The sequence below is a fragment of the Pollachius pollachius genome (genome assembly GCF_949987615.1).
Source record: "Pollachius pollachius genome assembly, chromosome: 11".
NCBI lineage: Eukaryota > Metazoa > Chordata > Actinopteri > Gadiformes > Gadidae > Pollachius > Pollachius pollachius.
The window spans coordinates 17,982,791-18,009,600 of NC_136944.1; the positions used below are offsets into that span (position 1 = coordinate 17,982,791).

The following is a 26,810-nucleotide window of genomic DNA, read 5'->3' on the forward strand; positions in this document are numbered from 1 at the left end:
TCCACCACAGTGTCCTGCCCCACAGCATCCTGGGAGACTCCTTACTGCAGCAACCGGGGTTCGATTCCTTTTGTGGTCCTTTGATGAATGTCTATTTCCCATACCTTTCTGTCTATCTCGCTCTCCAATAAAAACGATAAAACCTTAAAAAAAAAAAGGATAAAATAAAATATAATAACTATACTATACTGAACTATAGGCTACTGCCGCTTCAGTGGCCACCATACTCAGTAATGCGCATTACTGTCGGCTCGTTGAGCTCTCACTCCACAGTGAGCAGCGGGCTTCAGGTCGCCCCAGCACCACACCAAACATAGGCAAAAGGACCTCCGACTTTGGAAAAGAGAGAAACCCCCATTCTGAGAAAACGCGAAGGAAGGGCTAAATAGACCAGGCAAAGACAAACACACACACACACACACACACACACACACACACACACACACACACACACAAACACACACACACACACACACACAAACAAACTTTACACCTAAACAGGCATAGTTCATAGTTTATTTCATAAACTGCAGTTATGAAAAAATGGTCGGCATTATAACAAAAACATAACCACAGTTTGAGCAATCAGAGAGGGGCTCGTAAAGAAGAAAGATCTCTCCCCCCTCCCCTTGTTATTAAATGTGCTTTATAAATACAATTGTCTTTGATTCGATTATTTTACAGACAATCAAATTTGCCTGCGAAGCCGCCCTACAGGAAGTAAGCCAATTTCTCAGCAGCCCTTTGACATATCATAACCAAACTTGGTACAGAGACCCATGACTTCATCTTGGAGACACACATCAAATTAATGGTTACCCTTGACCTCTAGGGTGTGCTGTAATTAATGAAGATGGGTTTTAACTCCTCTCTCTTCACATGAGTATATTTCAAACTTATTGTCAATGTCTGGTGATACTGTCAGACCAACCCATTCATCTGATAAATTATTTCTCATGGAAACATCAGAATTTGGCCGCCATGTTGAAAGTTGTCAAAATCAATAGTAGATATCCACAGGTCACAAATTCTGTCCAATCTTCATGAAACTTGCCCGATATGCTCTTCAGACCAAGTTGCACAAATGAGTCAAACTGCTTTTTCAAATTCAAAATCGTTTGGCCGTGACAGCCAATCAATCAAACTCGGTACAAAGACCCATGCCAAAACCATTTGGCTGTGACAGCCAATCAAACTTGACGGCGAAGCCGCCAAACAGGTAGTAAGCCCATTTCTCAGCAACTCTTTAACATATCATAACCAAACTTGCTACATAGACCCATGCAGTGTTTCCCTCGGGATTTTGGAGACTATGGTGGGGGGCTTGCAATTCCCTAGGGGGTCCAGGGGGCATTAATAGATTTCATTTAAATAGATCAATCTGGTGAATTTTGAGAACCAAAATATGACGTATCAATTACTGACAAATACTTACAAACTGCTGGTATTTGAATGTTGATGACACAATGTAAAGGGTCATACTGAATGGGGTTGAGGAGTTTTCAGAAAGCATTTAAGAAAAGATGAAAACAAAAATGACTAAAACACAGTGCTGAGCCTTTATGCTACTAGTTAATATTGTTATAATAATTAATACTACTCAATTCATAGATTCTGTGCATACCAAATATTCTCTAACTCCCCCCCCGACACACACACACACACACACACTCACACGCACGCACACACACACACACACACACACACACACACACACACACACACACACACACACACACACACACACACACACACACACACACACACACACACACACACTGATGGCTGGTTCAGACTACACGATTCTCAGTTATTCCTCCACGATTTAACATTTCACACTATGCAATCACAGAGCCACAGAGGGGGGGGGCTCGGTGCTCGGCTCCTGCCGCTTATTTATTTATTTATTTTTATCCCCTTGGGCCCCCCACAACTGTGTAACTTATAGCCCCAGTCTGTCGGCCCTGCCCGCCACAGCCCGATCATCATTAGGCTGACCAGACGTCCCGGTTTTGCGGGGACAGTCCCGATTTTGAGTTGCCTGTCGGCACGCTAAAATGTCCAACCACTATGAAATGTCCCCTGGTGTCAGCTTAGCCAACATGGTCTTATTATAGCCTGATCATTAACTTAAAGCCACATAGAAAGAATAAAGCATCCAGCATATGATTTCAACAATGTGTGTGAGGGCATACGCAGCAGGGATGATCGCACAGTGGAATGCTTATGGAAAACAAGTGGACGAGCGCTGGGCGGAGACGTTCGCGCATATCAGAAGCAGGGAGATTATAGAAAAATGTAAGTCAAATATGTCAGTTTGCCGTTTGACTTGTCAATACGTTAACCTACATATTATTTATTAATTTATTTATTCTAACCGCGACCCGCTCGCAATTCCTCCAATTAGGCTATTACTTTTTTTTCACGCAATCCACCCAACCCGTGGATTAACCACTGTGTCCGCCGGTATGACCGCCAACCGGGCATCTGCTAGTCTTGACTTTATTAGTTAGTTCTTAAACACTGCCCTTGAGCTCCAGCTGTTCGCGGGATTCCCTAGCACAACTGGTGGAGGGGTGCCCTCCATGTTATCAATGGATACGTCATTGCGATTCCCCCAAATTTCTGGCATGCCAAACTTTTCATCGTGGGGTTTTCGAACAAATCGGGTCAAAATCAGGCTGAAGTCGTGTAGTCTGAACCAGCTACAGCTGCCGTTAATACAGACTGCTGGGTTCAACCCAAACAAAGTAACACAGATATGTTGAGTTTGTCTTTTATTTATTTTTTTTATATAGAAACTATGGCGGCCGAAATTAGACTATGGCGGTGCGCAGTGGTGGGGTAGTTACTCAAAAAAGTAATTAGTTACTTATTACTAGTTACTTCTGTAAATTGTAATAAGATTACTGCACCAGTTACTGCATTTGAAAAGTAACTTCACTTATTTTTTAACTTTCCCGTTTCTTAATTTACTGTAGATACATGGACAAACAACATAGCCCTATCATCAAGTAGTGTTTATTGTATAAATCTATACAAAATAGCATATAAAACCATATGAAAGAACAATATCCCTGTTTGCTCAAAGAAATGCCTCACTGTAAAATCCACAAACAACAGGATAAAGAAGGCTATGGTGAGGTCAATCAGTAGCAACACACAAGTTTCAAAACACAGGCTTTGGGAAACATGAGAACAAAAATTAAGTGGTCAATGAAAAATATAAAAAGGTCACTTTTTTTTTTTTATCCCATACAATTAAAACAGAAATGCACTTAAGCGGCGGTGACAAATGCTGATGTGGTCCAAAGGCTGAATGAACCTGATCTATTTCGCAAGCTATGACATCGTAATTGTGTCTTCCTCTCACCCTCTTGCAGGCAAGTGCAGCCTTCTCAAGTTTTAAAGTAGGCTAATGCTGTCAATCCAGTGCACCATCATTCCTAAATTCCGAGGTTTGCATTTGGTTTCGTTGATGGTATCAGTGCATCCCTACCCGCAGGGCATGTTCTAAATATAGCACTCGCCACCATGGTGTCACAATTGTTATGATGTTCGAACCAATAACACTTGCATTGATGTAGATGCGATTTGTATTGTTCATAAATGTTCAAATGTATTATTATTAATATTATTATCATTAAAGACGAACCGTGCAACTTTGTTTTTCAGGAAGTTTGTATCAAACAAGAAGCCCTTCGTATTACTCTATACCCTTGAAGTAGCTCTCAGGTTGAAAAAGGTTGGTGACCCATGGTCTAGACCGACAACTGTGTCGCATGCTGCCCACTGTCCTTGTCTATTAAGACATGACACAATTTGTGATTAACCTGTTAAATGGCGAACAGTTAGACCAAGACACGATTAAGGTGTCTAAATCTCTCATGCCTTTAGACTCAAGATACATGATGTCTTGACAAATGGATGTCACTTTAAGGTTGAAATCATCTGGAATATCAACATAACAGGCAGGTTTTGGTTCTTCATTTGCATGTATTATTCAGGTTGTCTAATCCGATTGTGCAGTTCAAGTCGCGCAACAGATTTAGTCTCATTTATATCATCGGACGTTGTTGGCCACGGGAACGTCATACCGGGAGAATCACATAGAAGCATCTTTAATATCAATGCCGCACTATAAAGCGTCCTTGTGTCCTTATTGATACATGGATGCAGCTGTTGTAGTTGGCGTGTTTTCTTGGCCTACAGAAAAAGTGAATATTTTGCTGCTCCCAAGACCTGGGGTACAGAGCATGAGGTGCAGGATTTCAGTGGAGGTGGAGCTGTGGTGGGGGGTGGGTTCATCGATGATGACCAGGTTTGTTTCGGTGAGGATGATGCGTCGGAGTGCCTTGTTGCTGCTCGTTTCTCGTCAACCACGAAGACGCCGATCTGGATGACTAGACGGCAATTTATTTCGGCCACGCCTACGTACAGTAGATGCAACATGTTGGCCTGCGTTTAGACTATCGGTAACCACACATGTAAAAGATACGTGTAAAAGACCTTTTGGTTTCCAGGAACCGGCTCACTGTGCCAGAGCATGCCTCTGCCGATCTTGACGACTGTATGTCACGGGATGTGTGCCATATTTTGATACTCTGCACATCTTAAACTTTTATGGTAGCCTATTGTCTGTTGCGAAAGAAATGAAATATCAGTTGCAAACAATGTGATGTCTGCCCTATTAAGCCATTGAATTCCATGGAATTTGATGTTGCATTGTTAAAAGATCAAATAATTTGATATTACTCTATGTAGGCCTATGTCGCTTTGTAAAACCTGTAAAAGTATGTCGTTTATTCAAAGGGAAGATTAACTAAGCTTAGACTGCATGTTAACTTTAAGTTGAACACCAGAGTTTTACATTCTGGTTACTGCTGTAAAACGCTGTACAATATCAAATAATATTGTGGCGAGCAGCACGGGAAGGACGAGACGGGAGCCCAGGTTAAGCGGTTACGCAACTCTCGTGCCGCTACAGTGATATGTTTATGAAAGGCATATGCGGTGTCTCTCCTGCCAACGTTTTGTACTAAATGACTTCACCATCTAGGCCGGTTTGTCGCCTGGATGCTTGACTATTACCGGGGATACTCTACACCAGTGTAGTGTTCCACCTCCCTACCGCTTATGAAAAACCCCGCTGTTTTAAAGACCAACGTGTGTGTGTGTGTGTGTGTGTGTGTGTGTGTGTGTGCGTGTGTGTGTGTGTGTGCGTGCGTGTGCGCGCGCGTGTGTGTGCGTGTGTGTGTGTGTGTGTGTGTTCAGGCAGGGATTTGCTGTAATTTGTCCACAATTTATCCATAAAATTGTTACCACTCCATTTCTGAGTTTTGGCCCATCATCCATTTAATTAAAAGTAAAAATTGGAATCTATGTAGGCTAATTAGAAACCGTACATTATAAAAAATATATATATTTTGTTTAATGGTAATGTAGAGAAAAATGCTTTCATTAGTGGCCTCGAACTTGAGCAATATATAATGAACAATAATGGAATAAGGTTTTTGAATGAATCATTTATATACATATTATAAATATGCGTCATAATATATAATAGTCAGGGATTAAATTAATGGGATTGCTTGCAAAAAACGGTCTTGTTCTGGAAGCTTCACGAATGCACCCAGAAGCCACTCCAACCTTGGAGAACTTTCTTCCGAGCGAGCTACCGCATACGTCACCAAGAAGAGGACGCTGATTGGTCAGAATGTACCAGAACCAACGGGAAGACCAATGGTAAGCATAAAATCACCGGCAGCGGGGACAGTTGAAATAGCAAGACGCGCTTTAGGAGAGAGGAGCCAGATACTCCACTATTACGATACGATTACTGTTCATCGCTTACTTACAGTAAGTAAACCATTATTTCAACATTTCCCATCAGATTTACATTACATTCACCCAAATTTATTTTGTGATTTAGAATATAAGAGGTATCTTTTTAATGCCATTTGTTACAGCAAACATGTTATTCTATGTAACATGTCGAAATATTGTTAATATTTTATGTATAAATAGATACAAAATAGATTGTCCCTATAGATTATAAAATCCCTTTTTTAATTTGTTTGTTTTTTGAACACATAATTATAATTTCTAACGCTTGTCGTTTCACTGTTGACTCCCTGACAGCTATCCTCAGCAAGATGTCTGCTGCTAAGGGTGTAGCGGTCGGTATTGACCTGGGCACCACCTACTCCTGCGTGGGGGTGTTCCAGCACGGCAAAGTGGAGATCATCGCCAACGACCAGGGCAACCGGACCACCCCCAGCTACGTGGCGTTCACAGACACGGAGAGACTCATCGGAGACGCAGCCAAGAACCAGGTGGCCATGAACCCCACCAACACCGTGTTCGACGCCAAGCGCCTGATTGGCCGAAAGTTTGACGATGCAGTGGTGCAGGCGGACATGAAGCACTGGCCATTCACGGTGATGAGCGACGCGGGGAAGCCCAAAATCCAGGTGGAGCACAAGGGGGAGAACAAATCCTTCTACCCCGAGGAGGTGTCCTCCATGGTCCTGGTGAAGATGAAGGAGATTGCCGAAGCCTACCTGGGCCAGAAGGTGTCGAACGCCGTCATCACGGTTCCAGCTTACTTCAACGACTCCCAGCGTCAGGCCACAAAAGACGCAGGAGTGATCGCCTGCCTCAACGTCCTGAGGATCATCAACGAGCCCACGGCGGCCGCCATTGCCTACGGTCTGGACAAAGGCAAGAGCAGCGAGCGCAACGTCCTGATCTTTGACCTGGGTGGGGGCACCTTCGACGTCTCCATCCTAACCATTGAAGACGGCATCTTTGAGGTGAAGTCCACGGCTGGAGACACTCATCTGGGTGGAGAGGACTTTGACAACCGCTTGGTCAACCACTTTGTGGAGGAGTTCAAGCGGAAGTTCAAGAAGGACATCAGCCAGAACAAGAGGGCTTTGAGGAGGCTTCGCACGGCTTGTGAGCGAGCCAAGAGAACCCTGTCGTCCAGCTCCCAGGCCAGCATCGAGATCGATTCTCTGCATGAGGGCACCGACTTCTACACCTCTGTCACCAGGGCACGCTTCGAGGAGTTGTGCTCAGACCTCTTCAGGGGAACCCTGGAACCCGTGGAGAAAGCCCTGAGGGACGCCAAAATGGACAAGAGCCAGGTCCACGACATCGTCCTGGTGGGAGGCTCCACGCGAATCCCCAAGATCCAGAAACTCCTGCAGGACTTATTCAACGGCAGGGAGCTCAACAAGAGCATCAATCCAGACGAGGCTGTGGCTTACGGCGCCGCCGTGCAGGCCGCCATTCTCAGCGGCGACACGTCGGCGAACGTCCAGGACCTGCTGCTCCTGGACGTGGCGCCCCTTTCCCTGGGCATCGAGACGGCCGGAGGAGTCATGACGCCTCTGATCAAACGGAACACCACCATCCCCACCAAACAGACTCAGACCTTCAGCACATACTCCGACAACCAGCCGGGGGTCCTGATCCAGGTCTTGGAAGGAGAGAGAGCCATGACCAAGGACAACAACCTGCTGGGCAAGTTCGAGCTGTCGGGAATCCCGCCCGCTCCGAGAGGGGTACCTCAGATCGAGGTCACCTTCGACATCGACGCAGACGGCATTCTGAACGTGTCTGCTGTGGAAAAGAGCACAGGAAAAAAGAACAAGATCACCATCACAAACGACAAGGGCCGCCTGAGCAAGGAAGACATTGAGAGGATGGTGCAGGAAGCAGACCAATACAAGGTAGAAGACGAGCAACAGAGGGAGAATATAGCGGCCAAGAACGCCCTGGAGTCCTACGCCTTCAACATGAAGAGCAGCCTGCGGGAGGTCAACCTGAAGGACAAAGTGAGTGAGGAGGACAGGAAGAAGGTGGAGGAGAAGTGTGAGCAGGCCATCCTCTGGCTGGAGAACAACCAGCTAGCGGAGAAAGAGGAGTACCAACACCAGCTGAAGGAGTTGGAGAAGCTGTGTAACCCCATCATCTCCAGGCTGTACCAGGGGGGAGTGCCAGCAGGCAGCTGTGGAGAGCAGGCCAGAGCTGGCTCCCAGGGGCCCACCATCGAGGAGGTGGACTAAAGCAGACTGTTGGACTGAATGGAATATGATCAATATGACTGTTATTGATTATAAGGGTATAAGATGGTGTCGACGGGTGATGGTATTGTGTGTATAAAATGTCCTTTTTAACAAACAATCTGTACACTTACAAAGTTATCTATGCCTCCTTTTATATGTTAAGACCCTTATTATACTACCAAAGAAGTGTCGGGCTACTTCTAGCCTTTGAAGTGGTTTAAAATAGCAATTGAGTTTTTTTTTACTATAACAGATGCCCCTGTCTTTCCAAGTTTATAGCCTTTTGATAGAATCGGCTAAAAACAGCCATGCGTCCATATGTGGTTTTTGTGCTCCAAAACGAACGTCCCAACTCGTTATCATACCAAACATATCCCAAATCCACTTTACACTGGATTTGTCCTTTAAGGCCCAGTCCTTACTGCGGTGACCAGGGTTTGATTCCTGCACATGGCCCTTTGCTGTGGGTCTTCCCCTCTATTTCTTTTACCTTTCTACCATACCTACCTGTCTATCTCACTCTACAATGATAAGGATAAAACCTTTTTTTCTTTGAAATGCTGTATAATGACTAAGCACTCGGCATCATGTTCACATGGTATGTAAATACATTCATGCAAGGTCACAAAATGACTGTATAAAGTTGGACTGAGTGGAATATGCTTGCAAAAAAAAAAAGTAAACATTATGAGACATTTTCATGTTTTTCCCTTATAAGCATGAATTTATTCCACATTGCAGAAACAATAAAATAGAGATCCTTTTTGTTGTAGAATGTTTATTTTATCTTGTAGCTGTTAATACACATACAAATTCATTGTTCTATAATTTATTTTAACAGGGACATAATGGTATAATGTTTTACCTCTTCAAGTATTCCAGTCTAATCGAGAAGTTTTAAAATGATGATTTTGATTGTGCTAAATTAAAATGGTAAATGGATTGCATTTATGTAGCGCTTTTCTAACTAGTAGCCAGTCAAAGCACTTTACAGTATTGCCTAAAATTCACCAATCTATGCACACATTCACCCACCGACGGCGGTGTCAACAATGTAATGCGACAGCCAGCTCGTCTGGAGCAGTAAGGGTGAGGTGTCTTGCTAAGGACCACCTCAACCCTCAACTAGGAGAAGCTAGGGGATTGAACTAGCATCCTTCCGCTTACCAGCCAACCAGCTCTGCCTCCTGAGCATGCCGCAAAATCAATATTTTTATAAAATAGGCTGGTGCAAGAGTAAAGGATACCCTGACAAAAGTCAGGGTATCCTTTACTCTGTGGAAGATGTGCCCTTGTTAATTCTGTCCTACTTTATCTTGCACATCACCGAATTGAAATAACTCAATAACAGTGTTCTGTCCACTCTAACTGGCTGTGTCGCTGTGACGTGAACTAGCATATCTTGACTGGCACATGTGGGAGAGGTTTTGGGAGGGTCATAGATAGTAAGATACTGTCTGGCCAGCATTGCAGCGGTCAGCAGGTCATTTTAAGATACAAGCAAGTTAAAATGTTACAACCTTCTGGTTGCCAGCCAACCCGCTCTACCTCCTGATCATGCTGCCCATTTAATAAACTTAAATGTAATGAATCCCAGGTTGGAGATTTGGAATTAAAACATCATACACAATGTAATTATGCCATGGGATTAAACTGTTAGATTATACACATTCTTCTATTGTTTATCATATAAATTCACCGGCCAGAGACGTTTTGGTGTCCAATATAACCAACCTCTATGACTAGCAGTATAATTGACTAACAGATCATTTTATTACACATTTTAATATACCCTGACTTTTGTTCAGGGTATCCTTTACTTGTGAACCAATTTATCGTTTACTAGTGCACAGGTTTACTTTTTACTTGTGCACCGGTCTATCATTTACTCGTGCACTGGTCTATCCCTCACCTGGAGGTACATTTTAGTCAAGAAGTCACGCTGCCTGTCAATGGGGCCGGCCGCAGTTGTGGAAGATGCGTCTCGTTGGGTCCGTCCTACTTCACCTTGCACATCACTGCCGCCTTGTTACAGTTGCACATGGTCTCTGTGGCGGGACCTGCCCCTGTCAACAGCACCAGTTCTTCCTGCTGCAGCATATACGCAGAGGGTGTTATGGGGAAGTGACCCAAATGCTTGCAGCTCGACACAGAGTGAGACTGACACCGAGAGTCAATTAAAGGTCCTTTACTGAGGACCAACAGATAAGTAAAGACGGGGTTTAGGGGCTTTATGGCAGGCGGGTCATTCCCATCAGCTAGCGAAGGGCTGCCCAATGCGTCGATTGCAACAGACCTGTCGATCGCAAAGGTAGTGCGGGTAGATCACGTGACATTCCAAAAAAAAAAAAGTATCATCCCTATGGCATTTACCATTTGCTTGAAGAAAACGATCTGCCAGACTTTGACAAATGGTTCAAGACTTTGCTTTAGGCCCCGTTTACACGAGGACGCTTGCGGGTAAAAACGATAAAGTATTTTATCGGAAGTGCCTTCCGTTTAGACGGTGACGGCGTTTTTGGGGCTTGAAAACCAAAAAACCTGAAACCACTCTCCAGAGTGGAAAATTTGAATACTCTCCGCCGTGGCGTTTCCATCTTCACTGCCAAGACGCAAAACTCTGCTCAGATCTGCTCACGTCGCGTACGCGTTTACGTCGCATACATGCGCCAGTACAGGGAAATAAACAAACATGTTGGATTATTTCCATGCGTCGGACCTTCTAGCTGCTCTAGCAGCTCTAATAAACTTACACGAGTCTTTCCACGAAGTGTACAGGATATGTACAGATAGTATTACTGAACAGAGAAGGATCTTTTTGGTTTTTGCGGCGCGGATAAGAGAAGATGGAAGATTCTACGCATGCGCTCAGACATGGCGGTGTTGTGTGATAGTGTAGCACAGCACCACCTAGCTGCCTGGCATGCATACCCAATCGAATTCCACACACTTTTGTGTCACCGTATGCACGCCGATTTCCTCCCGAAAACGCACGTCTAAACGTGGAACAAAAAGTGAAGATGCGACGCCACTTTTGCGTCTTCTGTTCAGACCGTCATCATGTAAACGTAGCCTTAGTCGAGCCAATCGCTACATTTATGTGCTAAAAAAGCATCCAAACGTGGCCTACAGAATAAGTGATTATTTTGCTGCCGTGGCCTGGGGTACAGAGCATGAGGGCCAGGGTTTCAGTGGAGGTGGTGCTGTGGTGGGGGGTGGGTTTGTCGTTGTCGATGATGACCAGGTTGGTTTCGGTGAGGATGTTGTTGAGTACTCTGCCAGAGTGATGGTGCTGTTCTTGATGAGATGTGATGAGGGGGCAGTTAAAGTGATTGTTATTATTGTTTGTGCGTGTGTGTGCACTTGTGTGTGTTTATTAATTCATTGTCTGTGAGATTGAGGATGATAAGTGAAAAATGTGATGTTGTTTTTGGACTTCCACCACTCCTCTGTTGCCTGTTTAGTGGTGTTCTCCTAAAATGTTGAATGAAAGGTTTTCATTGAAGGATGACAGTGTGATATGTTACCTTGCACTGCTTATAGAATTGATCCTCTGTTTGCTGTCATTCCTCTGATATCACAGTGTAAAGATTTGGTGTTTTTTTCTCCATTAAAACTTTTAAAAGTTACTTGCTTAGAGTCATAAAATGTGCTGCTGGTGCGGTGTTTCCCTCATTCCATGACTGTTTTTAGACTGACGATCTCGCTCTCTCGGGATGGTCAGGTGATGTGGTGAACCTGTTCTGCTGGTTTGTCATCCTTTCTCTCTGATGCTCTCCTCTGTTGGTTTGATTTTAACCTTTATTTTGATTAAGGTTATTCTGTTTATGTCTCGTCCAGATTGTTCCGTGAAGCCAAATCACTCATTATCGAAATGTGATTGCTATTGCGGACTTTAAAAAACAAATTAATAACTGCACGATATCTATTTAGTTCCTCACACGGGAGAAACTTATCACACGGGATGACTCAGCATTAAAAGACGGCTACGCCTTATGGCCTACTTCACCATAATGTGGGCGGTGATAATGATGTTCCAAATAATCAAGAAAAGTTTTGTATAAAAGAACCAACCAACCAGGTCAGTTGACCATAAGAAGACCGAAACGATCAAGACTGAGAAGACCAAAAAATGTAAGTAAACCCTTATTTCGATATACCATGTTTCGTTAAAAAGGCCTATTTCCATAGATTATTCATTCACTTGAGACTGGAGCTATGCGATTTTGATTACATTCACTGAACTTACATTTTATTTAGAATATTGGATGTATTTGTTTTCCTATTGCCCCTGTTAGACTAAGAATAGTGCACCAATGAGCAATCAAGCAAGTGGAGGAGGGACCCTGCCCAGAGATCGCCCAGGGCCCCTGTCTAGAGCTCAATGTACCAGACCCGAGGGGCAGAAGCTGACTCTGGGGACGTGGAACATCGGTACAATGCTGGGAAAGGAAAAGGAGCTTGTGAGGGATGTGGAGGACTACAACTTAGATATAGTGGGGCTTACATCTACGCACAGTCCCCCATCTTCTGCCCAAACCCTCAATAGGGGTTGGACTCTATTCTTCTCCGGAGTTGAAGTGGGCATTAATCGCCAGGCGGGTGTGGGGATACTCATAAATCCCGAGCTGGGAGCCAAGGTGTTGAAGTTTATCCCGTTGGACATGAGAGTCGTCTCCCTACGCCTAAGGGTGATGGGGGGGAGGACTCTGACTGTTGTTTGTGCGTATGCACCGAACAAAAATGAAGCGTACCCGGCCTTCTTGGAGATCCTCAGCAAAGTCCTGCGTGAGGTTCCAGTAGAGGACTTTGTAGTCCTGCTGGGAGACTTCAACGCCCACGTGGGCGACAATTCAAAGAAATGGTCAGGCGTGATTGGAAGGCACGGCCTCCCTGCGAAAAACCGGAATGGTACTCTGTTGTTGGAATTCTGTGATAGTCATGAATTGTGTATAACAAACACCATGTTTGACCATGCGGATCCGCATACCTTTTACCGTGAACTAGTTAACAAAACAACTAAAGAAAGAAGCACACAAACAACGTTGATCGACTTCGTGATCGTACCATCCAGATTGATGTCGCATGTTTTGGACACTTGGGTGGTGAAAAGCAGGCATCTGTCAACCCACCACTATCTGGTGGTGAGTAAGATCAGGAAATGGCGGACTCTGGTCAATCCTGGTAAGCCCAAACAGTTGTTACTATTGGACTGTCAACATTATTTTAATTTCTTTAAACATTTTTAATGTTTGAAGACACAATTCACAAATTTCTAACGCTTATCTTCCTCCTTCCTTCCTCCAATCACCAAAGACCCTGAAGATGACCTTGCTGGCAGGCTCACAGATTTAAGTTTATAAAGAATTAAAAGAAATTAAAAGGAAGCTGAGAGAAGAAGAAGAAAATGTAAACAGTAACACTTTTCTTCTGACAAACGTGCTTATTATAAGTCACTTTGAATGAAAGTTTCTGCTAATTGTCCTCAATGTAAATGTAAACTACTAATGTAACCAAATTTAGTTTGTTCTATCATAAACACAACTTTTAAATTCGAATACGTTTTGTTAGTGCCATTTTTCCATATTGTAATTTAGACTTAGATATAATATATTTAGATTAATATTTAGTGATTGTTTATTATATTGATTAACTAATTGTTTTGCATAGTTTTGCTTTTTAGTTTAATAACTGTTTAGTGTACTTGTTTTCATTGCTTATACTTATTAGAGATGCATAGGACATTGGTTGCTATAGAGGGCGCTGTTATGCCGTAGCATTGAGGGAGAGTAAAACTGTTTTGTATTTTTTCTATGGCATTCAGTAAAGACGGAGCGAACGCACTGTTTTTTCTACCGTCGTTTCAACAGTAAACACGCGTAGATCTCGTTCTTTCTGTCAAAGAGTGGTTAATCGACTGAATATGTTTAGAGCAATTTACAAATGCACAAGAAGGGAGTTTTAGCCACTACACGTTTTGTACACATCCTTTAGCATGAATCAAAAACATTTCTAGTTTTCATACTTTACCCAAGCACCTTTCTGTGAAGCACATTCTCTTCAACAAAATTAACCAGGGTAAACGTACAAAAATACAAGCATTAAAATACAATAAAACCATTGAAACATTACACTGTAGTGACTACATTATGGGTTCGTGTTCCCCTCTTACTGATCGAGTGGGAGGGAACTGGCTATGAGTCACGGGGGTCTAGGGGGACGGTTTATGCGGTTGCACGAGTTCTAGCCATGCGCTGTGAGTGATTGTTCTGCTCTGTCTTTTTTGGATTAAAACGGTTATTATTACGCTTCCTACATCCTCCTTTTCCTCCGGCACTACATTTGTGACCCCGACGTTCGTTTTTGTTATTTATTTGTTTACAAAAACCGCACAAGCGAACACTGCTATTCTGCAACATGTCCGCCCGAGGAAAACGTTCACAGCGGCAGACATCACCGTCTCCTGTCAGGGTGACGCAGGTCGTGCGCACCCCCACTCTTAAGCTGCCAGAGTTCTGGGACTCAACGCCTGCTGCATGGTTCGCTATAGTGGAGGCACATTTCTACAAAAGCGACGTTACCGACGACGACGACCGGTACAACCATGCTGTGGCTATGTTGGGCAGCTCCACCGCAGCGCGTGTGGTGGGGTTTCTGTCCGCCCCCCCCGGCGATCAAACAAATATGAGCGCCTCGAGGCCCTGCTCCTGGAGACATTTGAGCTGTCCACCGCAGAGAGGGTGCGCCGCTTGTTTGACATGTCGGACTTGGGAGACGAGAGGCCCTCTGCACGTATGGAGAGGATGCTAAACCTGCTCGGTACAGAAGACCCCATGATCCTCTTCACGGAGCTGTTTATGCGCACACTGCCAGCTCAGGTCAGGATGGCGCTTGCTAACACCACCATCGTTGGACCCCGCGCCCTGGCCAGGGAGGCAGACCGGTTCGTCTTGGCCATGCCTCAACGGTCCCCGGACCTGCTGGCTCCCGCGGCTGCCCCGCCGCCGGACCGTCGCAGAAGAGCGAAGGACGACGCCAGACCCTCGGGCCAGCAGGGTAACGCTGCGGGCCATTGTTTCTACCGCGCCACTGTTGGCGCCAAGGCCAAACGATGCCACTCGCCCTGCTCCTTTGGACCGACGGGAAACGGCAGGGCCGGCGTTCGGTAGTAGCCCTGAGCGCTGGTGTCACCAACAGGCTGCTCTTCATAAAAGACACCATTTCCGGTCGCAGATTCCTTTGTGACACAGGTGCCTAATGGAGCATCATTCCGTCAGGGGGATCGGAGGTGGCGAAGGGGGAGCACGGTCCGCAGTTGGTGGGTGCGGACGGCACGCCTATCCGTTCCTATGGCACTAGAGCGGTGGATGTTTGCTTCGGTGGACAACGCTTTACCTGGAATTTTGTTGTCGCAGCTGTCACATTTCCCCTCCTGGGCGCTGATTTTCTGTGCGCCCACAACCTGTTGGTGGACGTGGGGAACAAGCGCCTGGTCAACTCACAGACTTTCGCTTCCTTCGCCTGTACGCAGGGGGAGGTGATCTACAGCGGGTTGTCCAACACGCTCGCCGACAGCGACCAGTACCTTCGGCTGCTCGCCGAATTCCCTGACCTCACTAAGCCCACCTTCTCCGCTCCCACGGTGAAGCATGGTGTGGAGCACCACATCGAGACCAATGGGCCTCCCCTCCATGCCAGGGCCAGGCGCCTCAACCCAGAGAAGCTGTCCGTCGCCAGGGCGGAGTTCGCGCACATGGAGCAGGTGGGCATTGTTCGACGCTCGAACAGCCCCTGGGCGTCTCCCCTGCACATCGTCCCTAAGCCAGACGGTGGGTGGCGCCCATGTGGGGACTACCGCCGCCTCAACGACGCGTCCAAGCCTGACCGCTACCCAGTCCCGCATATCCAGGACTTTTCAGCGCATCTGGCGGGCAAACGCTTCTTCTCCAAGGTGGACCTGGTACGGGGGTACCATCAGGTGCCGGTGCACCCAGAGGACGTCCCTAAAACAGCCGTCGTCACCCCCTTCGGTCTCTTCGAGTTTCTGCGGATGCCCTTCGGCCTGAGGAACGCGGCGTAGACCTTCCAACGCCTCATGCACTCGGTGCTCCAGGACCTGCCCTTCCTCTTCGTCTACTTGGATGACATCCTCGTCGCGAGCACCACAGAAGAGGAGCACCTGTCCCACCTCCGGACCCTCTTCACGCGACTCAGCCAACATGGGCTGATTGTCAATCCGGCGAAGTGTGAGTTCGGACGACACACCCTTGACTTTCTCGGGCATCAGGTCTCCGCGGAGGGTGTGACCCCCCTACCCTTGAAGGTAGAAGCTGTTGCAGCCTTCCCACGCCCCTGCACAGTCAGCGAGCTCAAGGGGTTCATCGGGATGGTGACTTTCTACTATCGCTTCCTCCGCCACATAGCTCACATCCTGCACCCACTGTACGAGGCCCAGAAGGGCAAGGCTCTGAAACAACCGGTCGACTGGACGGTGGAACGTGTCAAGGCCTTCCGGGACGCCAAGGCGGCCCTGGCCCGCGCGGCCATGTTGGCCCACCCCTCACCCTCTGCGCCCACTGCTCTCACCACGGACGCATCAGACTTTGCCGTGGGGGCGGTGTACGAGCAGTGGGTTGGAGATGCCTGGCAGCCACTCGCATTCTTCAGCCGCCAGCTGTCTCCCAGAGAGCGCAAGTACAGCACCTTCGACAGGGAGCTCCTCGGGTTGTGGCTCGCAGTCAGACACTTCCGTTTTTTGCTGGAAGGCCGTGAGTTTACGGCCTACGTGGACCACAAGCCGCTCACACACGCCATGTCCAAAACCACGGAGCCTTGGTCCGACCGCCAGCAGCGCCAACTCTCCTACATCTCCGAGTTCACCACAGACGTCCAGCACGTGGCTGGGAAGTCCAACGTGGTCGCCGATTGTCTCTCCAGGGCGGTGGTCGGTGCGGTCCAGCTGAACTTGGACTACTCCCGCATGGCTGTGGATCAGGCTGCCGACCCCTCCGTCCAAGCTCTAAAGTCGTTGAACACAGGGCTGCGCCTGGAGGAGGTGCTCTTCAGTGACACAGGGGCCAAGCTCCTGTGCGACGTTTCCATGGGTCAGCCAAGGCCAGTAGTCCCCGCCAACTGGAGACGCCCCGTCTTCGAGGCGGTGCACAGCTTATCTCACCCGGGTAGGAAACCGTCCTCACGGCTGGTGTCAGAGAAGTTCGTCTGGCACGGGCTCAAGAGGGATGTGAGGTCCTGGGTCGACACTTGCACTGCCTGTCAACGCGCCAAGGTGCATCGCCATGTCAAGGCCCCCCTGGAACAGTTCGCGGTGCCCGAGCGGAGGTTCGACCATGTCAACGTGGACCTGGTGGGACCCCTGCCCCCCTCGCACGGCTTCACCTACCTCTTTACCATGGTGGACAGGACGACCCGCTGGCCGGAAGCAGTCCCACTCTCCTCAACGACAGCCCCCGACATGGCCCGGGCGTTCATCGCGGTGTGGGTCTCCCGCTACGGCACTCCTGCTGACCTCTCCTCTGACCGCGGCCCGCAGTTTACTTCGGGGCTGTGGGCGGCGGTGGCAGAGAATCTGGGGGTCAGGCTCCACGCACTACCGCCTACCACCCACAGGCTAACGGACTTGTGGAGCGCTTTCATCGCTCCATGAAGGCCGCCCTTCGGGCCGGCCTCACGGACAGCAACTGGCTCGACAAACTGTCGTGGGTCATGCTGGGGCTCCGGACGGCGCCCAAGGAGGACCTCCGGTCATCGTCGGCTGAGCTGGTGTTCGGACAGCCGCTGTGGGTCCCTGGTGACTTCATCCCCAAGCCGACGGAGCCCTGGTCCGCCTCCACTCAGCGCGCCTCCCTGCTGGCCGGCGCCAGGGCCTTCGCCCCGGTCCCGACCACGCGGCATGGCGTCCCTGCTTCGCGGGTGCCCCCGGAGCTGCAGTCTGCGGGTTACGTTTTCATCCGCCACGACGGCCACAGGGCTCCGCTACGACCTCCCTATGACGGACCCTTCCGTGTCATCGAGGCAGGAGCCAAGAGCTTCATGGTTGATATGGGGGGTACGCCGGAGTGTGTGTCTGTTGATCGCCTCAAACCGGCTCACTTGGACCTTGAACTGCCCCCGGACTTGGCTCTGCCACCGCTCAGGGGCCGCCCCCCCGTCCTACCCCCCCTGCCACGCCGTGGCCGTTCCCCCCTCCAACCCCTACAAGCCCCCACAGCTTGCGGCCCTCGGGTCGACGCTGCCCCCCGCCCCGCACAACAAGAGGATGTGATGGACGATGTCACACCTCCTCCCGCACCTCCTGACTTTGCCTACAGTCGTAGGGGCCGGGCCATACGCCCTCCTCGCCGCGGGGATTTTGAATATTGAGGTGAACACTGGGGGGGCTGGTGTAGTGACTACATTATGGGTTCGTGTTCCCCTCTTACTGATCGAGTGGGAGGGAACTGGCTATGGGTCACGGGGGTCTAGGGGGACGGGTTATGCGGTTGCACGAGTTCTAGCCATGCGCTGCGAGTGATTGTTCTGCTCTGTCGTTTTTGGATTAAAACGGTTATTATTACGCTGCCTACGTCCTCCTTTTCCTCCGGCACTACAATATAATAATTATCTTAGGCATAGTTCATAGTTTATTTCATAAACTGCAGTTATGAAAAAATGGTCGGCATTATAACAAAAACATAACCACAGTTTGAGCAATCAGAGAGGGGCTCGTAAAGAAGAAAGATCTCTCCCCCCTCCCCTTGTTATTAAATGTGCTTTATAAGTACAATTGTCTTTGATTCGATTATTTTACAGACAATCAAATTTGCCTGCGAAGCCGCCCTACAGGAAGTAAGCCAATTTCTCAGCAGCCCTTTGACATATCATAACCAAACTTGGTACAGAGACCCATGACTTCATCTTGGAGACACACATCAAATTAATGGTTACCCTTGACCTCTAGGGGGTGCTGTAATTAATGAATTAAGATGGGTTTGAACTCCTCTCTCTCCACATGAGTATATTTCAAACTTATTGTCAATGTCTGGTGATACTGTCAGACCAACCCATTCATCTGATAAATTATTTCTCATGGAAACATCAGAATTTGGCCGCCATGTTGAAAGTTGTCAAAATCAATAGTAGATATCCACAGGCCACAAATTCTGTCCAATCTTCATGAAACTTGCCCGATATGCTCTTCAGACCAAGTTGCACAAATGAGTCAAACTGCTTTTTCAAATTCAAAATCGTTTGGCCGTGACAGCCAATCAATCAAACTCGGTACAAAGACCCATGCCAAAACCATTTGGCTGTGACAGCCAATCAAACTTGACGGCGAAGCCGCCAAACAGGTAGTAAGCCCATTTCTCAGCAACTCTTTAACATATCATAGCCAAACTTGTCAAACAGGAAGTAAGACAATTTCTCAGCAACCCTCTGACATATCATAACCAAACTTGCTACATAGACCCATGCAGTGTTTCCCTCAGGATTTTGGAGACTATGGTGGGGGGCTTGCAATTCCCTAGGGGGTCCAGGGGGCATTAATAGATTTCATTTAAATAGATCAATCTGGTGAATTTTGAGAACCAAAATATGACGTATCAATTACTGACAAATACTTACAAACTGCTGGTATTTGAATGTTGATGACACAATGTAAAGGGTCATACTGAATGGGGTTGAGGAGTTTTCAGAAAGCATTTAAGAAAAGATGAAAACAAAAATGACTAAAACACAGTGCTGAGCCTTTATGCTACTAGTTAATATTGTTATAATAATTAATACTACTCAATTCATAGATTCTGTGCATACCAAATATTCTCTAACTCCCCCCCCGACACACACACACACACACACACTCACACGCACGCACACACACACACACACACACACACACACACACACACACACACACACACACACACACACACACACACACACACACACACTCTGATGGCCGGTTCAGACTACACGATTCTCAGTTATTCCTCCACGATTTAACATTTCACACTATGCAATCACAGAGCCAGGAAATCGGGCTTTGTCTGGCCACACTAGAAGATTCGAGGGTTGCAATGATCTAGAATCTTTACTTTGGGGGTTGAAAAAGAATTGTTGTCGGGGGGGGGGGGGGGGCTCGGTGCTCGGCTCCTGCCGCTTATTTATTTATTTATTTTTATCCCCTTGGGCCCCCCACAACTGTGTAACTTATAGCCCCAGTCTGTCGGCCCTGCCCGCCACAGCCCGATCATCATTAGGCTGACCAGACGTCCCGGTTTTGCGGGGACAGTCCCGATTTTATTATTTTATTATTTATTTTTTTTATATAGAAACTATGGCGGCCGAAATTAGACTATGGCGGTGCGCAGTGGTGGGGTAGTTACTCAAAAAAGTAATTAGTTACTTATTACTAGTTACTTCTGTAAATTGTAATAAGATTACTTCACCAGTTACTGCATTTGAAAAGTAACTTCACTTATTTTTTAACTTTCCCGTTTCTTAATTTACTGTAGATACATGGACAAACAACATAGCCCTATCATCAAGTAGTGTTTATTGTATAAATCTATACAAAATAGCATATAAAACCATATGAAAGAACAATATCTGTCTGCTCAAAGAAATGCCTCACTGTAAAATCCACAAACAACAGGATAAAGAAGGCTATGGTGAGGTCAATCAGTAGCAACACACAAGTTTCAAAACACAGGCTTTGGGAAACATGAGAACAAAAATTAAGTGGTCAATGAAAAATATAAAAAGGTCACTTTTTTTTTTTATCCCATACAATTAAAACAGAAATGCACTTAAGCGGCGGTGACAAATGCTGATGTGGTCCAAAGGCTGAATGAACCTGATCTATTTCGCAAGCTATGACATCGTAATTGTGTCTTCCTCTCACCCTCTTGCAGGCAAGTGCAGCCTTCTCAAGTTTTAAAGTAGGCTAATGCTGTCAATCCAGTGCACCATCATTCCTAAATTCCGAGGTTTGCATTTGGTTTTGTTGATGGTATCAGTGCATCCCTACCCGCAGGGCATGTTCTAAATATAGCACTCGCCACCATGGTGTCACAATTGTTATGATGTTCGAACCAATAACACTTGCATTGATGTAGATGCGATTTGTATTGTTCATAAATGTTCAAATGTATTATTATTAATATTATTATCATTAAAGATGAACCGTGCAACTTTGTTTTTCAGGAAGTTTGTATCAAACAAGAAGCCCTTCGTATTACTCTATACCCTTGAAGTAGCTCTCAGGTTGAAAAAGGTTGGTGACCCATGGTCTAGACCGACAACTGTGTCGCATGCTGCCCACTGTCCTTGTCTATTAAGACATGACACAATTTGTGATTAACCTGTTAAATGGCGAACAGTTAGACCAAGACACGATTAAGGTGTCTAAATCTCTCATGCCTTTAGACTCAAGATACATGATGTCTTGACAAATGGATGTCACTTTAAGGTTGAAATCATCTGGAATATCAACATAACAGGCAGGTTTTGGTTCTTCATTTGCATGTATTATTCAGGTTGTCTAATCCGATTGTGCCGTTCAAGTCGCGCAACAGATTTAGTCTCATTTATATCATCGGACGTTGTTGGCCACGGGAACGTCATACCGGGAGAATCACATAGAAGCATCTTTAATATCAATGCCGCACTATAAAGCGTCCTTGTGTCCTTATTGATACATGGATGCAGCTGTTGTAGTTGGCGTGTTTTCTTGGCCTACAGAAAAAGTGAATATTTTGCTGCTCCCAAGACCTGGGGTACAGAGCATGAGGTGCAGGATTTCAGTGGAGGTGGAGCTGTGGTGGGGGGTGGGTTCATCGATGATGACCAGGTTTGTTTCGGTGAGGATGATGCGTCGGAGTGCCTTGTTGCTGCTCGTTTCTCGTCAACCACGAAGACGCCGATCTGGATGACTAGACGGCAATTTATTTCGGCCACGCCTACGTACAGTAGATGCAACATGTTGGCCTGCGTTTAGACTATCGGTAACCACACATGTAAAAGATACGTGTAAAAGACCTTTTGGTTTCCAGGAACCGGCTCACTGTGCCAGAGCATGCCTCTGCCGATCTTGACGACTGTATGTCACGGGATGTGTGCCATATTTTGATACTCTGCACATCTTAAACTTTTATGGTAGCCTATTGTCTGTTGCGAAAGAAATGAAATATCAGTTGCAAACAATGTGATGTCTGCCCTATTAAGCCATTGAATTCCATGGAATTTGATGTTGCATTGTTAAAAGATCAAATAATTTGATATTACTCTATGTAGGCCTATGTCGCTTTGTAAAACCTGTAAAAGTATGTCGTTTATTCAAAGGGAAGATTAACTAAGCTTAGACTGCATGTTAACTTTAAGTTGAACACCAGAGTTTTACATTCTGGTTACTGCTGTAAAACGCTGTACAATATCAAATAATATTGTGGCGAGCAGCACGGGAAGGACGAGACGGGAGCCCAGGTTAAGCGGTTACGCAACTCTCGTGCCGCTACAGTGATATGTTTATGAAAGGCATATGCGGTGTCTCTCCTGCCAACGTTTTGTACTAAATGACTTCACCATCTAGGCCGGTTTGTCGCCTGGATGCTTGACTATTACCGGGGATACTCTACACCAGTGTAGTGTTCCACCTCCCTACCGCTTATGAAAAACCCCGCTGTTTTAAAGACCAGTGTGTGTGTGTGTGTGTGTGTGTGTGTGTACGTGTGTGTGTGTGTGTGTGTGTGTGTGCGTGCGTGTGTGCGCGCGTGTGTGTGCGTGTGTGTGTGTTCAGGCAGGGATTTGCTGTAATTTGTCCACAATTTATCCATAAAATTGTTACCACTCCATTTCTGAGTTTTGGCCCATCATCCATTTAATTAAAAGTAAAAATTGGAATCTATGTAGGCTAATTAGAAACCGTACATTATAAAAAATATATATATTTTGTTTAATGGTAATGTAGAGAAAAATGCTTTCATTAGTGGCCTCGAACTTGAGCAATATATAATGAACAATAATGGAATAAGGTTTTTGAATGAATCATTTATATACATATTATAAATATGCGTCATAATATATAATAGTCAGGGATTAAATTAATGGGATTGCTTGCAAAAAACGGTCTTGTTCTGGAAGCTTCACGAATGCACCCAGAAGCCACTCCAACCTTGGAGAACTTTCTTCCGAGCGAGCTACCGCATACGTCACCAAGAAGAGGACGCTGATTGGTCAGAATGTACCAGAACCAACGGCAAGACCAATGGTAAGCATAAAATCACCGGCAGCGGGGACAGTTGAAATAGCAAGACGCGCTTTAGGAGAGAGGAGCCAGATACTCCACTATTACGATACGATTACTGTTCATCGCTTACTTACAGTAAGTAAACCATTATTTCAACATTTCCCATCAGATTTACATTACATTCACCCAAATTTATTTTGTGATTTAGAATATAAGAGGTATCTTTTTAATGCCATTTGTTACAGCAAACATGTTATTCTATGTAACATGTCGAAATATTGTTAATATTTTATGTATAAATAGATACAAAATAGATTGTCCCTATAGATTATAAAATCCCTTTTTTAATTTGTTTGTTTTTTGAACACATAATTATAATTTCTAACGCTTGTCGTTTCACTGTTGACTCCCTGACAGCTATCCTCAGCAAGATGTCTGCTGCTAAGGGTGTAGCGGTCGGTATTGACCTGGGCACCACCTACTCCTGCGTGGGGGTGTTCCAGCACGGCAAAGTGGAGATCATCGCCAACGACCAGGGCAACCGGACCACCCCCAGCTACGTGGCGTTCACAGACACGGAGAGACTCATCGGAGACGCAGCCAAGAACCAGGTGGCCATGAACCCCACCAACACCGTGTTCGACGCCAAGCGCCTGATTGGCCGAAAGTTTGACGATGCAGTGGTGCAGGCGGACATGAAGCACTGGCCATTCACGGTGATGAGCGACGCGGGGAAGCCCAAAATCCAGGTGGAGCACAAGGGGGAGAACAAATCCTTCTACCCCGAGGAGGTGTCCTCCATGGTCCTGGTGAAGATGAAGGAGATTGCCGAAGCCTACCTGGGCCAGAAGGTGTCGAACGCCGTCATCACGGTTCCAGCTTACTTCAACGACTCCCAGCGTCAGGCCACAAAAGACGCAGGAGTGATCGCCGGCCTCAACGTCCTGAGGATCATCAACGAGCCCACGGCGGCCGCCATTGCCTACGGTCTGGACAAAGGCAAGAGCAGCGAGCGCAACGTCCTGATCTTTGACCTGGGTGGGGGCACCTTCGACGTCTCCATCCTAACCATTGAAGACGGCATCTTTGAGGTGAAGTCCACGGCTGGAGACACTCATCTGGGTGGAGAGGACTTTGACAACCGCTTGGTCAACCACTTTGTGGAGGAGTTCAAGCGGAAGTTCAAGAAGGACATCAGCCAGAACAAGAGGGCTTTGAGGAGGCTTCGCACGGCTTGTGAGCGAGCCAAGAGAACCCTGTCGTCCAGCTCCCAGGCCAGCATCGAGATCGATTCTCTGCACGAGGGCACCGACTTCTACACCTCTGTCACCAGGGCACGCTTCGAGGAGTTGTGCTCAGACCTCTTCAGGGGAACCCTGGAACCCGTGGAGAAAGCCCTGAGGGACGCCAAAATGGACAAGAGCCAGGTCCACGACATCGTCCTGGTGGGAGGCTCCACGCGAATCCCCAAGATCCAGAAACTCCTGCAGGACTTATTCAACGGCAGGGAGCTCAACAAGAGCATCAACCCAGACGAGGCTGTGGCTTACGGCGCCGCCGTGCAGGCCGCCATTCTCAGCGGCGACACGTCGGCGAACGTCCAGGACCTGCTGCTCCTGGACGTGGCGCCCCTTTCCCTGGGCATCGAGACGGCCGGAGGAGTCATGACGCCTCTGATCAAACGGAACACCACCATCCCCACCAAACAGACTCAGACCTTCAGCACATACTCCGACAACCAGCCGGGGGTCCTGATCCAGGTCTTGGAAGGAGAGAGAGCCATGACCAAGGACAACAACCTGCTGGGCAAGTTCGAGCTGTCGGGAATCCCGCCCGCTCCGAGAGGGGTACCTCAGATCGAGGTCACCTTTGACATCGACGCAGACGGCATTCTGAACGTGTCTGCTGTGGAAAAGAGCACAGGAAAAAAGAACAAGATCACCATCACAAACGACAAGGGCCGCCTGAGCAAGGAAGACATTGAGAGGATGGTGCAGGAAGCAGACCAATACAAGGTAGAAGACGAGCAACAGAGGGAGAATATAGCGGCCAAGAACGCCCTGGAGTCCTACGCCTTCAACATGAAGAGCAGCCTGCGGGAGGTCAACCTGAAGGACAAAGTGAGTGAGGAAGACAGGAAGAAGGTGGAGGAGAAGTGTGAGCAGGCCATCCTCTGGCTGGAGAACAACCAGCTAGCGGAGAAAGAGGAGTACCAACACCAGCTGAAGGAGTTGGAGAAGCTGTGTAACCCCATCATCTCCAGGCTGTACCAGGGGGGAGTGCCAGCAGGCAGCTGTGGAGAGCAGGCCAGAGCTGGCTCCCAGGGGCCCACCATCGAGGAGGTGGACTAAAGCAGACTGTTGGACTGAATGGAATATGATCAATATGACTGTTATTGATTATAAGGGTATAAGATGGTGTCGACGGGTGATCTACTGATGGTATTGTGTGTATAAAATGTCCTTTTTAACAAACAATCTGTACACTTACAAAGTTATCTATGCCTCCTTTTATATGTTAAGACCCTTATTATACTACCAAAGAAGTGTCGGGCTACTTCTAGCCTTTGAAGTGGTTTAAAATAGCAATTGAGTTTTTTTTTACTATAACACATGCCCCTGTCTTTCCAAGTTTATAGCCTTTTGATAGAATCGGCTAAAAACAGCCCACTGAAGAACAGTCCATATGTGGTTTTTGTGCTCCAAAACGAACGTCCCAACTCGTTATCATACCAAACATATCCCAAATCCACTTTACACTGGATTTGTCCTTTAGGCCCAGTCCTTACTGCGGTGACCAGGGTTTGATTCCTGCACATGGCCCTTTGCTGTGGGTCTTCCCCTCTATTTCTTTTACCTTTCTACCATACCTACCTGTCTATCTCACTCTACAATGATAAGGATAAAACCTTTTTTTCTTTGAAATGCTGTATAATGACTAAGCACTCGGCATCATGTTCACATGGTATGTAAATACATTCATGAAAGGTCACAAAATGACTGTATAAAGTTGGACTGAGTGGAATATGCTTGCAAAAAAAAAAAGTAAACATTATGAGACATTTTCATGTTTTTCCCTTATAAGCATGAATTTATGCCACATTGCAGAAACAATAAAATAGAGATCCTTTTTGTTGTAGAATGTTTATTTTATCTTGTAGCTGTTAATACACATACAAATTCATTGTTCTATAATTTATTTTAACAGGAACATAATGGTATAATGTTTTACCTCTTCAAGTAGTCCAGTCTAATCGAGAAGTTTTAAAATGATGATTTTTATTGTGCTAAATTAAAATGGTAAATGGATTGCATTTATGTAGCGCTTTTCTAACTAGTAGCCAGTCAAGGCCAGTCGCTTTACAGTATTGCCTAAAATTCACCAATCTATGCACACATTCACCCACCGACGGCGGTGTCAACCATGTAAGGCGACAGCCAGCTCGTCTGGAGCAGTAAGGGTGAGGTGTCTTGCTAAGGACCACCTCAACC

At 46.7% G+C, this 26,810-nt stretch overlaps 2 protein-coding genes across 2 annotated transcripts; both read left to right on the forward strand.

Moving 5' to 3' along the window:
* Nucleotides 1-3,636: 3,636 nt before the first annotated feature.
* Nucleotides 3,637-8,840, forward strand: LOC307082478 (heat shock 70 kDa protein 1-like). Its single transcript, XM_079746066.1, has 2 exons — nt 3,637-5,859; nt 6,142-8,840. Exon 2 carries the CDS (start codon nt 6,156-6,158, stop codon nt 8,073-8,075), a length of 1,920 nt encoding a protein of 639 aa, XP_079602192.1. The 5' UTR covers nt 3,637-5,859; nt 6,142-6,155; the 3' UTR covers nt 8,076-8,840.
* An 11,940-nt stretch (nt 8,841-20,780) lies between these two features.
* On the forward strand, nt 20,781-26,648 carry LOC307083064 (heat shock 70 kDa protein 1). The gene is made up of 2 exons (XM_079746857.1): nt 20,781-23,454; nt 23,737-26,648. Exon 2 carries the CDS (start codon nt 23,751-23,753, stop codon nt 25,668-25,670), a length of 1,920 nt encoding a protein of 639 aa, XP_079602983.1. The 5' UTR covers nt 20,781-23,454; nt 23,737-23,750; the 3' UTR covers nt 25,671-26,648.
* The last annotated feature ends 162 nt before the right edge of the window (nt 26,649-26,810 follow it).